The sequence below is a fragment of the Haemaphysalis longicornis genome, unplaced genomic scaffold (genome assembly GCF_048455015.1).
Source record: "Haemaphysalis longicornis isolate Haplotype H1 unplaced genomic scaffold, Haemaphysalis longicornis Haplotype H1 scaffold_4, whole genome shotgun sequence".
NCBI classification, from domain to species: Eukaryota; Metazoa; Arthropoda; class Arachnida; order Ixodida; family Ixodidae; genus Haemaphysalis; species Haemaphysalis longicornis.
Window position 1 is genome coordinate 178,281,005 of NW_027526361.1, and position 18,642 is coordinate 178,299,646.

Below are 18,642 nucleotides of genomic sequence, written 5' to 3' on the forward strand. Positions count from 1 at the left end.
GGCACTATCTAACCTCATCGGTGCTTTATTTTTAGAAAGTTCATAGCATTATCGAAAACCATGAAAGATGCAGCTTCTAGCACAAGTTCACGATGTGTGCTCTGAAATCGAGTCTGCGCTTAAAAACTTCCTTACTTGGGGGCAGCTGGATGAAACATAAATTATAATCATACAAAGAACTAAATATTCCCAATGTAAATTCAACATAAGTTCGTCTTTATTGTCTTTTAAGCAGCATTTATTTATGCTTCCTCAGAAACTTCACTGCAGCAACCAAGCACAAGTTCAGAAGTTCTTGTACTGTATAGACAAGGCTTGCTCAGTTTTTTTAGTATCCTGTGCAAGTTTCTAACCTCTGTTGTTGGCTAGAAGCTTACTGTTTTAATAACCGTGGAATAGAACAAGCTGACAATGTTCCTGTCAGTGCTGCGGCACTAGCTCAAGAGGCAGCTGCTTTTTTGCCATTCACTATGCCGATGTGGAAAAAGCCATGTGTGCATTTCTCCTGGCAGGTCCCTGGAGACAGGGGTGCCTGAAGTAATGAATGAGGGCTGAGGTAGATAACGTTAAGCAATTATCACAACACAGACCTCAATCAAGGGCTTCTAAGATGTCGAGGTATCGGTTTGTAAAGGTCCAGTTAAGATAGTAGGAAATTTTAGTGCATTTTTTTGCATGAAAGGAAAAAAGTATTTTTAGATGTGATGACCTTTCTCAGAAGATTTTGCTCTAGGAGCTTGTAGGTATTTTGCTTGCACACGGTGGTGCGTGCATGCTTCCCAGCTTTGGGCTAGTGCATGGGCCGCCGCTATCCTGTAAGCACCGCAGCAAAGACGTGAATATTGTCGACTGTTTTCTTTTTTTTTCCCCATTGTGAACACAGTACACTGCTAACCTTTAAATGGAGGTTGCAAACCTTCCTTAGAAAGCTGATATAAAAAAAGAAACATTCGAGGAAGTCGTTTCTGCAGTACAAATAAACCGCTGTTTTGAAAGCAGTAAAGATGATGCCGTGTGAAACACTGCGGCAAATAGCTTGTTCTTTGCAAAACAGTATTTCTGGTAGAAAAGTTCAGAATGCAGCCTGGCTGTAATTTTAGAGCAGTCGTAGTTATTAAGAAAGAAGCCGTGGCTTTCTACAGTGCTGTAAACCTCTTATAAATAAGTCGTCAGTGAGCTTGGAAAGTTCTGTACGGCTAAACAGTGAGTAGGCAAATGCATTCACACATTTTTTTTGAAGAAAATAGTTTTTCTACCTTTAGTTGCAAGACAACCGCTGGTGGCTTTACTGAGCAACTACTGATGCCCCCTCCTAACCCCCCCCCTACACACACATACGCACCTTTTTTGGCATCTTTCTTTGTCAACTATGACTGCACACTGCAATTTCTGTGGCTGCAAAGCTCGTGCGAGCGTACTGAGTTTGTTCCTTGCCATTTCCGTGGCCTCAACAATATTGGGGCAGTAGAGTTTTACAATCTACGCAAATGACCATTCATAGCCGTAGTGCAAAAAAATTGGGCCTGTTTGTTTTCTTATTGCATGTGCTTTTCTTTTTTTTTTTGAGGTTCAACACTGCGAGGACACCTATGCGCAGAATTTTGCGGTTTGTGCTTCTTGCAATATCCTCGCTTTATTACACAAGACTAAAGAGGAAATGCGGTACTATGCCGTAATTGAGACAACTGAAATAAAGCCAATGGTATGTAGGCTGTAAAAAGTGCAATAATGTAAGTACGAGGTCCAGGTTTTGTATTTTCATGATAGAAGCATTCCTTTCCCGTCATTCGCACAAACATTTTTACTCAGTGGCTGCTATGAGGCTTTTTGATCTTAGTGATTATTCGAATAAATGCTAATGTACTGCAGCACGGCTGAGATGCACTGCTTTAATTTGATGAAGTTACAGGGGGGGAAATGTAGTATGATGTTTAATAATGACAGAACTGTATCAGTAAGTGTTCTCAAAATACACATTTCATGGGCTTTGTTTTTCCAAATGAGAGATTGAAATGGCCTATTTTAACACACACTTCAGTTGGTTATGTAATGAGTAAAACTCGCCTGATAGTTTCCCACAGTGGACTGGGACACTTATACCCTAGTTACACGGGCACAGTTACCCCACTAACCACGGTTAACGCAATCTGAGCTTGGCCACCTCAGTTCGGTTACGCTAACCGCAGTTGCCGCTGCCGCAGTGTTCAAAAATCGCACAAGTCAGTTTGCACACAGGTGGCGGCGCATCAGCGTAGGTGAAAAAAATCACCTGGCGTTCGCAGAAGACGAAGGCCTCAAATAGCGGGAGCCCCCGAAGCTGCCCCCAAGAGGAGCTTGTGCTCTTTGCATCGCTCTCGCAGTCGGCACGACCGCGCGTGAGCAGCAGCTCGTTTCCCGGTCCACCTGATCAACTATGAGAAAAGCCTAAATTGGTAAATTCCGCTGATCGTTTGCCAAAAAAAAATAGACAAAGCAGGCAATCATGAAGCGTTTTCAGCGCTCAGAAACGATCCGTGCGCACGTCGGCCGTTCCTGCAAACATGCCGGCGTGTCTGTCCGCACGGCACTGAAAGCGGCTTGAACCAGCCCAGACCATGGCAGCAACAGCTTGTCGCCCCTCTTCGAAATCAATCTGATCGCGGAAAAGAAGTTCCACATGCGACAAAGTGGGTATTATAAAGGTTAAAAATTGTGCTATGTATTGTAATTCGCAGTTGTAGAGATAGCGCCGGTCAAATATCGACCGCAATCCCAAATTCCCAACACCAAACCGACCCGAGAACAAGCCGGTCGCGAGCTGATGGGGAAGCCCCTTTTTCGCCGTGGGCGAGTGCGTCGCGTTTGGGTCTGAAGCAACTGTTTAACGATATTTTATGTCTACACTGCTTCGCCTTTGGTTTTTATCGTGAGGTTAAAAGTTTGTTACTTTATTTTTTCTCCGCTCGCAACCAAGTGACCGCTGTCGACACACTTGGAATTTCCCATGTAACAGCCAAAACTGCAGTTTGCGATAACCGCAGTTAAAATTTAGTAACCATCGTTAAACGCAACTACAGTTACTTCCGCCATGTAACTAGGGTATTAATCTCAATTAAGGGATGGTGTGGGGACAACCAAAATATTTGAATATTAAAACAGTTGTGTTGACTTTTTGCTAGAACTTCTAGGGCTCCATGTCAAAATTAACAATATTTTCTAATGATAAGATGACGGACAAACAGCTGCAATGCAGTTGCATAAGGAGAGCAGCATAAAATGAAAGAAAGCTGTTTTGCAAATGGTAGGATGTTGCACCATTCTTTGGATGGCTCTTCAATTGCATGGCAGCTTTTAAAGTTGAAAGAATTTTCAGCAAATCATGTATATCATGCCTGGCATTCTCTTGGAACTCCCTAAGGGTTCAGGTGAGCTTCAGTTGCCTGCTTCTACTCAGAGTGAGCACCTAAAGCAAGAACGAACACCATGGCTATATCATTTTGCACTTAAAACACTGATAAGCTCTGCAAGGTTGTTTGATCAGCGATTCCAAAGATTTGGTTTCATCACAATGGTGAGGAATCTAGTTTGCTGACTGCCCATTTTTTTGCTGCTGCTTTCCAGTGTGTCACAGGGCCCTTGCCACATTATAATGTGGGGAATAATGAAAACTTCAATCCTCCCCTTAAAGGAGTGCTGGCACAAAATTTCAAAGCACAGATGACTACATAAAAAGCTTTCGTTTTAAATAGAGATAAAAAGGCAGGTTTTAAAAGGCAGGTTTTCGTGGGAAGACTGACAAGCATGCTCTCATTACGTTGCAACACTTGTGGGAGGGAACCCCTGTGTCAGAGGACGTGTTTACAGACTAATTTCCTGGTGCTAACAAATTCCAAAATTTTTATGGCTGCTGCAAAGATCTTAACAAAGAATTGTTTTTACAATTTTGTAACAGTTTGTGACCCCGCTCACGCATTCAAAATGCTTGCCCGGTTTTCTATTCGTTTTGGTTGCTTGTCCATTTTTCATTTTCAAAGTACCGTAAAAAATGTGTGGTCTTGTTTTTTTTTCAGTGCCTGGCATGAGCTCCTTACTACTGATCCTGCCACAAACGCTGTGGATGAGAGTGGGCGAAATATGTGCGTCACTGCTGCTAATCTCACAAGGTTTGTGGGATTTCTGCATCTTAAAATCGAGGATATTGACATGCAGTTTATTAGGCTTTAGATAATACCTGCTGTTAATAGTTACTGGTGGGTTCTTTAGCATAGCTGTGAAGCACAGTGTGATTGCTTTGTGTTTTAGGTTATTTCATCCTTTCTGTCAAGCTTAGAAAGACGTGTTTGGCGAGTTGGTGCATCTTAACGATACTTGAACTTGGCGCGAAATATTGACAATCACAGAAAGTAGCTGGTGAGAACAGGCAATGACTAGCAATTAACTTTTAGGCAGCGTAAGAACACATAATTGCAGGCCACAGTTACGTGGCTCCACTTGCATGCAAAAAAAAATTGTGATAAGGAAAGTTCACAGCCTAATAAATACACTCTTTCATATGAAGACCCGTTGAAATGTCACTGACACAATCGAATCCATTCTTTCCTATGTGGTAAGCTTCCTGTATCTCACTGCACCTGGACAATTTTCACTTGCTTCCTAAGAGCGTAATGTATGCGCTTGCAGAGCTATGGATGGGGTTATGCCCACTTGTGCAGTTCTCAACTGAGAGGTTATGTTCATGTTCACGCAATCGCACGTTCACACACCTTCCAGTGTGCCCAATGCAGACCTTTCCACATGAAAGAGGTATCTCATCAGCAATGTCCCTACACAGCATCTTGCGTAGGCATTGGTGGGCTTTTTCTCGCACCCTTGCCTATCGAAGGGACCCGCAGCACTTTCCCTCGACTACTCGTAATGTATTTTGGGGTAAAGTCTATCGTCCCAGCAATCACCTCCTACAAGAATCATGAAAATATGTTTGCTATGATGGAAGGTACGTGCGATGCAAGATCGCACATAATCATTCCCTCTCAACTCATTGCGCAGGGTGCTCTTTAAACCTTTAAGTAAGGCAACGCCCCAATTGCCTATATAAGACATTTTGCAGGAAAGTGGAATCTTTCTATCACTCATGATTAAAATTCAATTGCTAGTCCGTCAAATCTCATTTTGTCTGCTTCCTTTTTGTGTGTGTGGATTTGTCCCTCGTGAATTTCTCGAGCAGAGCACATTTCTTTCAGGTACTTTTTGGGCACTACGTCTGTTCTTTGTGTCGTGCAGAGATAGATGCAAAAAAAAAATGCCAAGATCCGTGTAGAAATAAAAAAGTTGTTTAATTTTAAATTTAAAAATACAATCAAATAGAGCACTGCCCTCTTCTCGAAAACTGGAAATCTGCTGCTCACTTTCTCACTGACCCCGATGTCATATGGCGGGACAAATGAGGGCGGCAAAAAATACGTCCTGGAAGTTTTAAGCCCATGGTGGCCTGACCTGGGAAGCTCCTTTCTGCGCTTCTTGACGCTGTCGTTCGGTGGTACCGTGCCGGCAAGTAGGAGAGGACAAGCAGCCAGACGAGACCAGCAAAGTGACGTGCCTGCCGCTGCGTCGATGGGTGTTGCTATGCCTCTTTGTCTGAACTCTGTACCATCTTTACCTCTCTTTAATTTAGTGTGAAGCCATGTTCAGCGCTGCCTTGCTATTGAGGTTTCATGTGAACGTCACTTGTGGGTTCAAAGTAAGGTTAAAGAAACAGCTGCATATTCTGGTAAAAAAACCTTATAGAACGCTCACAGCAAAAAAAAAAAAAAAAAAAACGCGGGATTAGAACCACTGACTTGCAAAACAGTACTCCAGCTTCTTACCTCTCGACCATATACACTTTTTTTTTTTTTTTTTTTTTTTTTTTTTAAGCTTTATTTAAAATCGGGTGCTATGTACATAGTAAAAAGGCAGTCTTTGCCTTTATACATCAGAGACCGTTGACATAACAGAGTACACTCAGCGAAGTGCAACACACAGATACACTGGTTCATCTTGAAATCACGGATGGACGCGTCTGTGCAATTGCGCCTCCATTACTTTCCACTTGCTGGATAGCTCGTCGTCTGCACTTTTTAACAGAGAGCTGGTGTAGGCAAACGCGTCACAAAAATGCGTCCACGCGGACTTTGCTACCTCCAAACAAAGGACGTGATCCGTGCGAGACCGCCAAATTGCATACAATCCCAACAGCAGGACAATTTCCACACATTTGTCATCTCGGAATTCCTCACTTGTAAGAAACTTCACATCTTTCCAAGTTGGATACAGAGAAATTCCAAATGCTGATCTGACCTCATGCCAGAAATGCGCTGCGTTCGTGCAAAAGAGGAACACGTGCTGAAGGGACTCTGGGTAAGGGCAGAGATCACAGTTGGTTGACCACGGAACAAAGAAACCTTTGTTTGCCAGCCATGGCTTTACCGGCAGAACTTCCACGTGAAACCTGATAAAAAAATCCTTGACGGCGACCTTAACAGGAAGCCGTGGTAATCGTTTCAAGACGTCTGACACTAATGTACTATCCATTCGTGACCGGTACAGCGGAGCTGGAAAAAGCATGTCAATCGTGTCCCAGTACAGTGATTTCCTTTTCACTTCCATTAAGTAGTCCCGTGAGAACCTCTCTTCGAAAAACCGGACCGCCTGTTCCAGCTCCCTGTAAAACTTTAGCACTCGTGACCTTGGTCCTACACCAGCTTCTTCAAGCCAGTCTCTCAAAAACCCACAGCCCAGCTTAGCAAATGAGTTCAACATTAGAGGCCTATTCTGCCTGCGAAAAAAAAGGTACCTCTGAACTTTGAGCTTTACCTCAACATTGACCAATCCCAGACCACCTTTGGCTAAACTTAGAAACAGGTTACTCCTCCTCATTCGTTCAAAGCGAGACTCCCAAATAAACGTGGCAAAGAATCTATGCACTCGATTCACATCGGCTGGTAGGCATGGCATCACTTGAGCAGCATACCAAACAGCAGGAAAGAAAACTGTATTGCACACAAACGCACGATTTCCAAGTGGTATGGTTCTCCCATGCCACGCACGCACCTTTGCTGCTAGTCCGTTTAGACTGATGGTGTTTTGTCCATTTTGCAGATTAGTGGTATCAAAACAAACGCCGAGATACATGCCGACTTGGTCAGACCACTGCATGTCCAAGAAGCTCGTTGGCTTGGCGTCCCAATCACCCAACCATGCACCCGAACACTTGTCACGATTCACTTTTGCACCAGACACATTGCAGAATTCCGACACATGTTGCACCGCTTTGCGCATCTCCTCTTTGGAAGCACACACGAGGGTCAGATCATCAGCATAGGCGAGCACTTTCACGGTCTCGTCTGCCAGGCTGACGCCACCGACAGTATTGTCGTTCAGAATGGAACGACAGAGAGGTTCAAGGTAAAGTGCGAAAAGTATCGGTGACAGCGGACATCCTTGTCGCACCGACCTGTTGACGAGTATCTTGTCCGTTGTTTGACCGTTGATGACAAGGCGCGTTGACACCTCCCTATAGCAAACGGCGATGTACTTCAGAAGACGTTCCCCGATGTTGCAAGCTTTAAGCAGCCCAAAAAGAAAGTCGTGATCAACACGGTCGAAGGCCTTACTTAAATCCACCTTTAGCACCGCGGCCTTGTCTCCGTGTACCGATGTTGTTTCACACAGCACGCGCATTGTGTGCAGATTATCCGAGATGCGCCGCCCTTCGATACCATATGCTTGGTGGCCCCCTATGACCTCACTGAGCGCTACGTCGAGTCGCTTCGCCATAATTTTTGCCAGCAATTTGTAATCAGTCGTCAGAAGGCTGATGGGGCGAAAGTCACCCGGGGTCGGGACACGGTTGGAGTGCTTTTTTGGGATTAGGACCGTCAGGCCTTGCCTCATGGAGGGAGGCATCAGATCCCGCTTCAGTATGTCTTCGTACACGGAACAAAGAATTGGCACCAAATCCGATGCAAACTTCTTGTAGAATGCACTTCCTAGGCCGTCGATACCGGGCGTTTTCCTAGGCTTCAGCTTTTTAATGGCCCATTCAACTTCAGACTCGGAAATGCTTTCATTTGTTTCCTCTCTAATATCATCGCTGACCTTTGGCAACAGATCAGCATAATTAAACGTGCACCCCCGACTGTGTACGCCATCTTTCTCTTCGAACAGACTTTTGTACATCCCTGTGAACGCCCTTACAATGTCGTCTTGGCTGGTAAGAATGTCGTCGCCATCTTGCACCGCCTCTATTCTGTTTCGTGCAGCATGTTGCCTTTCTTTCGTTCTAAAAATCTTGATCGGTTCCTCGTCCCTCTGTTGTGCTTCGAGTCGACAACGAATCATAGCGCCTTTATAGTCGGCTTCCAAAATTGATAGGAGCTGTCCTTTGCATTCTCTAATATCTGTCATAAACTTTCCCGGTTCGGAATTTTCCGCTTCAATGAGACTTCGAAGCGTGCGCATTAAAACGTTTTTTCTTTCCCTTTTTAGAGCCGCTTTTTCCTGCCCTTTCGCCACAAGAAACATTTTGCACTCTTCTTTCACTTCTTCCCACGCTATGGCGTTTACCTCGCCCCGCTCTCGTACCTGCGTGATTATAGCTTTGATCCCTGAGACCACATCCTCCTCGTCTAAAAGGCTTTCGTTAAGTTTCCATAATTGCCAAGAAGGTTTGGCAGTTTGCTTGGTCCTTCGGTGGTCGCCGTTCTCAAACGTGACAGCGACAAAGCCGTGGTCAGAGAACGCCACTGGCGTTACTCGGGAGGAGACGTTCATGCACATAAGCTCACTCGATACGTACACGCGATCTAGTCGCGCATGGCAGTCCCCCTGCCAGTGCGTGAATGCAGGGGCGAGGGCTGGTGTGCCATCTGCTACGTCCTGCAAGTCAAAATCGCGTAAGAGCTTTTGCAACTCCTTCAAACTGGGGTCAGCTGGCCTTCTTTTTGAGCAGTCACGCGCCTGCAGTACGCAGTTGAAGTCACCCGCGAGTACGGTGCGGCATGGGGTGTCAAGATACTGCCTGAGCTTCGTGAAATATTCTGTCCGTTGCGGCGGGTCATTTGGTGCATGGATTGAGATAAGCCTGTATTGCTCGCCACGAAGTATTAAATCGACACTGCAAACACGCCCGCTGTGATCCCTTTCATATTCCGGATACACGGTTAAAGCCGGCCTTTTCCTTATCATGATTGCACTTCCTGCGCTGCGGCCGCACGCGGGCGAGAAGTGACAGTGAAAGCGATTGTGAAAGAATCGAGCCGCGCTATCTAGCTGCTCGTTTGAGGCTAATTTTGTTTCTTGAAGGAATGCTATGTCGATTCCTTCCTGCAAAAGCTGGTTTAAGAGCCACTGCTTGCGCATACGGCCTACAAGGCTTAGGCAGTTGAAGGTTGCGAGTTTTAGGAAGGGCATTTGCAAAAAATAAAGATTCTTTTCCTTTTCTTTCTATTTGCGAATGGGGCGCCTAGTTACGTTGGCCGGTTAAACGGAACGCTTTCGACGTCGTATTTCTATGGGTACGCGTGGCGCGGGGTTAAAGCGAGCCCTTCTTTTAGTGGGCGCGTTCCACTTATTCTTTACATGAGCGGTTTTCCTTCCTGACGCCTCATTTAGTTCATCTTCTGCTTCTGGTTCAATCGGCGACAAGGCTGGAAATTCAGTCACTTCCTCCGCTTCCCTCCCTGACAGCGCAGTTTCCTTCGCCTGTTCTCGCGAGACTTCATATTGCGGCTCTACGCCTATCACGCTGTCTTTTGTGGTCGACGTAGTCGGCATGCTGACAGAAAGTTCGTTTTGCGGGGGTTTTTCGGGCTCACCGTATTCTCCGGGTTTCCGAGGCGCCTCCACTGACACCTCAGGAGGTGGCGAAGCTACAGGCGGGCTTTGCGTTGTCTCCAACGTCGGCTGGTCTTCGTGCAGTGGGGGGGAGGCCGCTGCCTCCTCAGCTTCTTCCTCATCCATAACGGCTTCTGTGTCTTCCTCCTCACTCTTGCCTCCCGTGACCATCGCGTAGGTCTTCCGGCAATCCGGAGCCTCATGCCCGAACCTCCGGCATTCGGAGCACCGCGGTATGCGGCAGTTCTTTCTGATATGCCCATTCCTCTTGCACCTCAGGCACAAAGGCGATCGTCCGGGCACTATCACAAGGGCATTGCCTCCCTGGATACGCAGCTGATGCGGCAATGTTTCGGTCGTGTACCCATTCTTCAAGGTTATGGTTACTGACCTTATCGACGTTTGGGCTCCCTTGAACTTGCTTGTTGGCCAAGTCTCTCTTGTGATGCGGTCAACTTTTCCGAAAGGCTCGAGGGCCTTCCGCACGACGTCATCGCTAAGCTGGTACGGCAGCCAGTGGATCTTGATGCGAATTTCGCCATCGTTGGGGTCGAGCACGAGACATTTCTTGCCCTTGATACGAAGTTCTTTCGCAGCAACTAGGCGGTGCTTGGCTGCCGCGGAGTGCGTCGACACAGCCCACACATGGTTCATTTGATAGGCGCCAATCGACGCCACATCCTGGATCACTCCCAGTCGTTCCATCTCGTCTTCGAAGTCGTTGATGCGGTATGGCCGCCCGGACACATCACAGTGCAAAAACACAGTGTTAAGCGCAGCATTTCCAGTTGGCAGCGGAGGCAGTAAAACACGGTATTCGTCCGAAGAAACAGATAAACCGCGGCCGGCGGCCGCCGATAACGAGCTATCGGAGCTCATCCTTTCCGCACCTTCACAGCTTGGCAGCCGGAAGTGGAATGCCTCTCGACCATATACACAAGTTGTGAGGCTTGCAAAAATTGAGCACAGAGCTATATAGTCAACAAATATTGCCAGGTGTGTCTGTTTCTTGTCATGTTTGAGAAATTCTGGCAGTGAGAACGCTTGTGTCTCACGCACCAATCTTGCAGACAACCCCCATCTTGCTAATACTAGAAGCAATATAGCTAGAGTTTCCATATTTACCTCATGACAAGCATCACGCGATCGCAATCTCTACGACGCAAGCAAAGGTAGCGAAGTACAGAATGTGCCACTAGAATTATATCTGTCTCCAAGAGATAATAGCTTGCCAACAAAAACAGTTTGGTTCAATTTGTCTCAAGGCGGCCAATCACTGCTAGAGAAAAAAAATGTTGCTATTTTTTAGTGAACGGAACAGCATTTCCCAGTGCTAAAACATGTCCCCAGACTTGGAGACGGACTGATAACCTGGGAGATGCCGTCCACTTTTGCTATGCTCCCTGACCACGCCTCCTCTACCATCGATGCCAATATCTGCCGTGAATAGACATCAGCATACGGCGCGCGAAGGAACGAGTTCGCGTGTATTTCGGCGATGCGCGCTGACGCCAGGCGATGTCAACAGTGGTGCATCGTAACACGCCATGGAAAGGCACACGTGCTCGAAGCGGAGCCATAGGCTCTCTGTTACTGTCTCTATAGATTTTTGTATTCTTTGAGCCCACGGTGAAGCTTTTATGCTTACTTTAAAAAAAAACAAGCAGTAAGGCAACATTTAGGCTCGTTTGGTCAAAATAATGGCATATACACTTTCAAGCTGAGCCAACTGTAGGGCCGCCGCTCTTTGTCGTCATATCCGGAGGCCTCAAGTGTGACGTTGCCAGTACTGCATGTGCTTGTATTTTTAGACTAAAAAATAGAACTTTCTCATATCTGCACCGCTTTGATCATTCTTTTTGCGCATGTAGAATTTTTTTCATAGAATGTGGACTTAAAAACATTATGAACAAAATTGAGGCGTGGCTTTGCTATTGCAAACAGCAGTGACCAGTGCAGCTGAGGGGAAGCCTCAGAAAATGGCACACCTTCCTAGTCTACCTCGACGACGCCGTAGTATTTGCCCGGAACTGCGACGAGCAAGTTTAACATGACCGCGGCCCGACGAAGCGCGTGCCGAGAGGGAAACGAATGTCCCGGGGTTTTTCATCCCTGCGGACTCGCCATCGAAGTAGTCTGCTGCGGGAAACTTGGTGTAGACCCGCGAAAACGATCTGAAGGCAAGAAAAGGCGTGGCTTTGCTGTCGCAAACAGCCTCGCGAAAGTTATGCGCGGAACGCTGATGTCATTGCTAACGTCATACCATTGCATTAAGCAAGCTTGTAATACTTTTTTTTTTCACCCGCCGCGGTAGCTTAGTGGCTAAGGCGTTGTGCTGCTGTGCTGAAGGTCACGGGTTCAATCCCAGCCACGGTGGCCGTTTTTCTGACGGAGGCGAAGAACAAAGACGCCCATGTGTTGAGATTTCGGCACGTGAAAGATCCCCAGGTGGTCGAAATTAATCCGGAGCCCTCCGCTACGGCGCACCTCATAACCTGCGTAGTTTCGGCGTGTTAAACCTCATAATCAATCAATTGAATTTTTTTTTCAGGAAGGGCATTGTGGATATTTTTAGTGTAGTATATTACTTATTTGTCTGTTTTCAATTTTCTTTCAGTGTCAATACAGCCCAGGTACCCCGACGCAAACAAGGTCTCTGTGGCAGGTGTTTTAAGAAATGGCTATACTTAGCCGGTGACCGGGATGGTGACCGGGATGGCGGCCCCACGAAGCGGAAGACACTGGACAGTATGAACTGAGCAAAATAAATTAAGTCAAAAAACCTAATCACCGCAGGCTTTGTAAATCATTACATTTGTCCCTGAAAAGGGCAAACAGTGCTCTTTAAAAGGGCACAAATGCTTATGCATGCAGTACGAACTTACAGCATGTCCCGTTTTTAGGAACCCATGTGCGCAATTCGAACTGAATGTGCGCAATTTGAGCTGCTGGGGTTGGACAGCCGGGATGTAAATGGCAGAATGTCTACTATGGTTGAGCGGCTAGTACATACCTAAAGTTGAACAGCCAGGCACCAGAATATGTTCAAGAGCCGCTCACCAAGAGAAGCTGACTGGCCGTACTTCGGCAAAAGCTTATGGGCCATTGATTAGACTCATTTCAACGGCCGACCATCGGCATAAGGTCAACAGCTGACCTCCTGCAAAAGTTAAACAGCCGGCCTCGGGCAAAGGTTCATCAGCCAGCCATCGGCAAAAGTTAACGGCTGATCTGCGGCAAAGCTGTAGGGCCGGAGACCGTTGTGGACCCCTCTGCAATGAATTGGTAAAAGGAGAGTGGTCATTGGATGTACAGCAGTTAACTTTAAACACACGGCAGAGGCCCACCTTTGAGTGCGCGCTTTACACTTTGACTGGAGAAAGGCCGGGCAGAAATTACCCGGCTGAAGTTCCTAGGCTGATTATAAGCCGTACAGGCTTGTGCTGCTTGGGCGAGATGGTAAAAAGCGCACTAAAACGAGTACACAAGAAAAAGCCGGTGACACAAGAAAAAGGCGGTGGCCTCTCTGGTCTAGCGCTCGTCCCGTGTCACCGCTTTTTTCTTGTGTCCTCGTTTTAGTGCGCTTTTTACCATGTCGAAGTCCCATCACCAACTAGCCCAAATATCTGCCCTGAATACCCCTCTCGAGCTTCGCCCCACTTATCATTCATTCCGTGGATATGGCGTGATTTTTTTTTCAGATCGGCAAATCCTTAAAGTAGTGGCGACCTTTACGACGCATGTCATGTCTATGATTTACGCCTATACTCATTAATTACAAATACCAAACGACGCTCGATGCGCCGAACTGTAAGTTAAGTTGGAAGTGGAATTCGTTTGTGCAAATTGTTTATGCCTGCATGAAGTTTGGCGTATTGAGGAATATATTGCAGCTGAATGCTCCAACAAACCGGTGTGTGCAGGCTATTGAGAAATGCTGCGGCGGTGGCCTTCGGCAGCTGATGACGATACGGCGTCGTGCACAAGCGAAGGACGAAGTTGGGGGGCGCCTTCTAAAATTTACCCCGAAAGAGGAATTGTGATAGACGACGCTCTGTAACTTCATTAACTACGATAAAAGCGTGTTAATTTCAAGGCAATACGTTTACTACAGCCATCTGGAATTTTTTACAGAAGAAATACCGCATGATAGCAGATCATTATTGCTCGTCGTTGAAAAACATTGATTTGTAAGACTTGCAATAGTTGCTGGCTAGCTGGTTAATGGTTTTAAAAAATACCTGTGTTGCCGCTGAAGGTTGAGAGACAGGAGGGTGCCGAAAACCTGCCCTCAGTTTCACAACTGAATGCCGTGGTGGTGTTTTACAAGCTGCCACATACGCTTGAAAAATTATGCACTCCTCCGTGTAACGACGAAGGTGGTTTTTCGCAAAGCTTTCTCGTGTGGGTTTCCTTGGTTGCATTCTGCATTTAAACTTTCACTACTTGCGCTTTGAAGTTGACCAGCGCACAGTTTGGTTTTTTGATCGCAGCGTCTTTGACTTTGACCCTTTTCCATTCTATTTCACACGAAGAAAGTTTCACGTTCAACCATCGTGGTCGTTAGCCGTAGAGCTGGATGATTTTGCTGTTTAATTTTGCACTTCCATGATACATCTCCAAATCCTATCTGCTTCTTTTTTGTCGGAAATGCGTCTTTGCTGGAGGACTCGGGCTGATGCGCCCCTATTTGAGGCAACTAGTCACGGGTTTTTATTTTCTTCACAAGACCTTTCACGATTTTTACGTAGTCGTCCAAGAATACGTGAGCAATAAAAACACGGGCTGATGTCAACACTGCCCCATTTTTCAACTATCGGTGCTAGCCTTTATTCCACGCATGTGGTAAAATGGAAGAGGGAGGGGGGATGGTTTGTAGCTTGGGCTGTCGGGCAGTTGAATAAATTTGGCTTATGATAAAGTGACCAGTACAAACATGCGAGTTTGGCTCCAGATCTCAGGATCCCATGCTGTAACTCAAGAAAACCAAAGGCACAAAGCTCACGTTTACAGAAAGTACAAACTGCCGCGACGTTTCCACGGCCACACTGTAATCGTTATTGTCACGAAGCCACAGACGTCGCAGTTGTCGTCGAGGAAAATACGCTTATTGGAGCGAACTTGTGCTCCCCTAACAATTCAAAGAATACACAGGCGGCGAAGCAGCAGTCAACAAAGGGACGTACGCATGCGAGCTACGGCGAGTCGAATACCCTGGCGTCTGCTCTGCAGGCTATTTATCTTTCGGAGCACGTGGTTCTCGAACCGTCGATTCACATCTAGAACATTGTAGTTCCAAGAAGATTATTCTGGGCTGTTCAAGTTAGATCGAAATGGTCTCCCTAGCAGAACAGATAACACATGCGGCACAGAAAGAAAGAATGAAACACGAGCTACCCTTGGCACAGAGAAAACACAGACCGGCGCAGCCGGGCGGTAAAAGCAAAACACAAAAAAACACAATGGATGGTTCGCGGCATTACCCCCCCTTCTAAGAGTGCATCGAAACGATGCTAACATAAGCGACAGTCCGAAAAAATAAAAATAAATGTTCGTCATCGTCCGTAGAAAGGTTTTAAGCGAACCACGTGGACGACTTCGGGGCGCGTCTGTCGTCGTGATGTGCCGGAGTCACCATCGGGGATCACTTCGTAGGTAAGTTGGCCAACAGGTCATAGAATCTTGTAGGGTGCGAAATACCGTCGCAGAAGTTTCTCACTCAGTCCGCGCCGTCGGATGGGAGTCCAAACCCGCACACGATCCCTTGGGTGGTACTGGGCGGCTCGGCGTCGGAGGTTGTAGCGGCCGGCATCCACCAGCTGCTGGTCCGTTATACGAATTCGAGTGAGCTTGCGGGCCTCCTCCGCACGCTGAAGGCATCCTTGGACGTCGGCGTTGAGGTCGTCGTCTTCTACGTACGGCAGCATGGCGTCAACCATAGTAGTCCGCAGTCTTCCGTAGACGAGCTCGAAGGGTGTTATCTGTGTGGTTTCTTGGATAGCCGTGTTGTACGCAAACGTGACATACGGGAGCGCTTCGTCCCAGGTCTTATGTTCAACGTCGACGTACATGGACAGCATATCCGCAATCGTTTTGTTCAAACGTTCCGTTAGTCTGTTCGTTTGGGGGTGGCACGCCATCGTTCTTCGGTGATCCGTGTTGCTGTAGCGTAAGATTCCTTGCTTGAACTCCGCAGTAAAGGCCGTTCCACGGCCCTTGATGAGGACTTCAGGGGCTCCATGTCGCAGCACAACTTGTCTTATGAAACACTTGGCGACTTCTTGTGCAGTCCCCCTCGGTAGAGCGGTGGTCTCCGCGTAGCGCGTCATGTAGGCTGTTGCTACGACAATCCATTTGTTCTCGGATCGTGACGTAGGGAACGGGCCCAGAAGGTCCATTCGAATCTGTTGGAAGGGCCTTGATGGGACGGCGATCGGCTGCAGAAGTCCGGCGGGTCTCATCGGTGGCGTCTTTCTTCGCTGCCAGTCACGACAGCTCCGGACGTGGTGGGTGACGTCAGAGGTAAGGCGGGGCCAGTAGTACCTGGCCTTGATTTTTCCAATAGTGCGGGCTGTGCCACGATGTCCAGAAGACGGGTCGTCGTGGCACGCTTCCAAAATTTCGTCACGAAGGTCCGCTGGGATGACGAGAAGGTGATTCGTTCTGGTTCCGGGGCTGAAATTTTTCTTCACGAGAACAGAGTTTCTCAGGCTGAATGCTGGTAAGTTGTGTTTGAAAGTCCTGGGAACGGCGACTTTGCATCCCTCGAGGTAGTCGATTATACGTGTAACTCGGGATGGGCACGCTGCTGGGCGGCTTCGTCGCTTTCCGTCACGATTCCGAAGAACGCGCTGTCTTCAAAAGATTCTTGTGGTGGTGGGTCGACGGGGGCGTGGGATAGGCAGTCGGCCTCGGAGTGTTTCCTCCCGGATTTATAGACTACTGTAGCGTCAAATTATTTCAGGCGCAAGCTCCACCTACCAAGACGGCCAGAGGGGTCTTTCAAATTGGCGATCCAACACAGCGAATGGTGGTCTGTCACAACCTTAAAGGGTCTTCCATTCATGTACGGGCGAAATTTGGAAATGGCCCATATAATCGCGAGGCATTCTTTCTCAGAGGCTGATCATTTTTTATCTTTGATCTGATCAGAGGCTGATCAGAGGCTGATCATACTCAGAGGCTGAGTAGTTTTTTTCCTAATTGGACAAAGCACGGCTGGCAAAGGCGGTTGCTTTTTCGCACCCGCTTTGCTTTTGGACGAGGACGGCACCCAAGCCTTTATCACTGGCGTCCGTGTGCATTTCCGTTTCGGCGTTTTCGTCGAAATGCGCGAGCACGGGCGGGTATTGCAGGCATTCTTGCAGTTTGCAGAACGCTTCCTCTTTGGCACTTTCCCAGTTGAAAAGCGTGGTATCTTTCGTCTAGCCTGTGAGTGGCTCTGCAATGTGCGCGAAGTGTGCGACGAAGCACCGGTAGTATGCGCCCAGTCCGAGAAATCTGCGCACGCCATTCTTATTTTTCGGCCTTGGGAAGTTCGCTATGGCTGAAGTTTTCGCCGGGTCAGGCAGGACTCCAGCGGGGTTGACGACGTGGCCCAGAAACTCGAGCTCCTCGTACGCGACGCGGCACTTTTCAGGCTTCAGCGTTAACCCCGACGTACGGATGGCCTCGAGTACATAGTGCAACCTTGCAAGGTGTTCGTCGAAAGTCCAGAAGAATACCACAACGTCGTCGAGGTATACGAGGCAGGTGTGCTACTTCAGGCCAGCTAGCACAGTGTCCATGACACTTTGGAACGTTGCTAGTTCCGTGCCTAGGCCAAACAGCATCACCGTGAACTCGTATAGGCCGTCCGGGGTTATGAATGTAGTCTTCTCTCGATCTCTCTCGAGCCGTCGATGGACAACTGAACGTCGGACGCCGCCTTCCTCGAGTTCCGGGTGCGTCGAGGCGTCGCATCTCGGCTTGTGCGCGTTGACGGTCGGGCACTGTGCGTCGTTGTTGTCGTCTTCTCAGTGGCAGTCTCGGTCATGTAAGGTACGCATCGCGGCGTGTTGCTGTAGTCGTGTTCAGGAGTCTCGTCAGGGTTACGTCTGGTTGTCGGGATGAGGGCATGTCTTGAATCGCTGTTTTCGGCGCGTCCTTGCGTCGTTGGAGGGTTTCCAGTTTTTCGCCGTAGAGCAACTTCACCTCCAGAAGTTGCTGCCTTTAGTTACCCCCGCGTGGGCAGGGAGACCTTCCATGTGTGAAGTCAGCACTGCTACGGCGGTCCGGCAACTTTCGGGCCGTATCCACGTTCGGGCCGTATCTTCTAAATAGAAGAAAACATGGGGGAACGTCTCTTCGTCATCCCACCTGTTAAAGATGCGGACGCGCTCCACTTTCTCACACTAGTCCTCAGTGTCTTCTACTGGGGATCAGTGGAACGATGGTGGTTCCCGGGGCTGTTGAAGAACGAGCGCAGGATTGGTAGTGCTGGTCATGGTGCCTGCGTTGATCATTGCGGGGGTGACGACGTCTTTTTTCTTCACTTTATCCGGAAGCAGTTCCCACTCCGGCTCAAGACCTTGCTGTCGGCGGCTGGCACGAGTGAGACTTGCTTGTCGGCTTGACGAGGGCGAAGGGTGCATGTACCCAGCACCTCCACCAGATGTCACGAGGCGACAGACGACGCAGGCGTCTTCGAGCAAAACACGTTTATTGGAGCGAACTTGTGCTCCTCTAACAACTCAAAGAATACAGAGGCGGCGAAGCAGCAGTCAACAAAGTGACGTACGCATGCGAGCT

The 18,642-nt window shown here is 47.9% G+C and overlaps 1 protein-coding gene across 1 annotated transcript; it reads right to left on the reverse strand.

Annotated features, from left to right (window-relative positions):
• Nucleotides 1–6,734: 6,734 nt before the first annotated feature.
• LOC144179524 (uncharacterized) lies at nucleotides 6,735–10,751 on the reverse strand. The gene has a single exon (XM_077707915.1). The coding sequence runs from the start codon at nucleotides 10,729–10,731 to the stop codon at nucleotides 9,499–9,501; it is 1,233 nt and encodes a 410-aa protein (XP_077564041.1). The 5' UTR covers nucleotides 10,732–10,751; the 3' UTR covers nucleotides 6,735–9,498.
• Nucleotides 10,752–18,642: the final 7,891 nt, after the last annotated feature.

Bases quoted from the DNA above. Each gene is read 5' to 3' on its own strand.
- LOC144179524 (XM_077707915.1), bottom strand. From the start codon at position 10,731: ATGAGCTCCGATAGCTCGTTATCGGCGGCCGCCGGCCGCGGTTTATCT.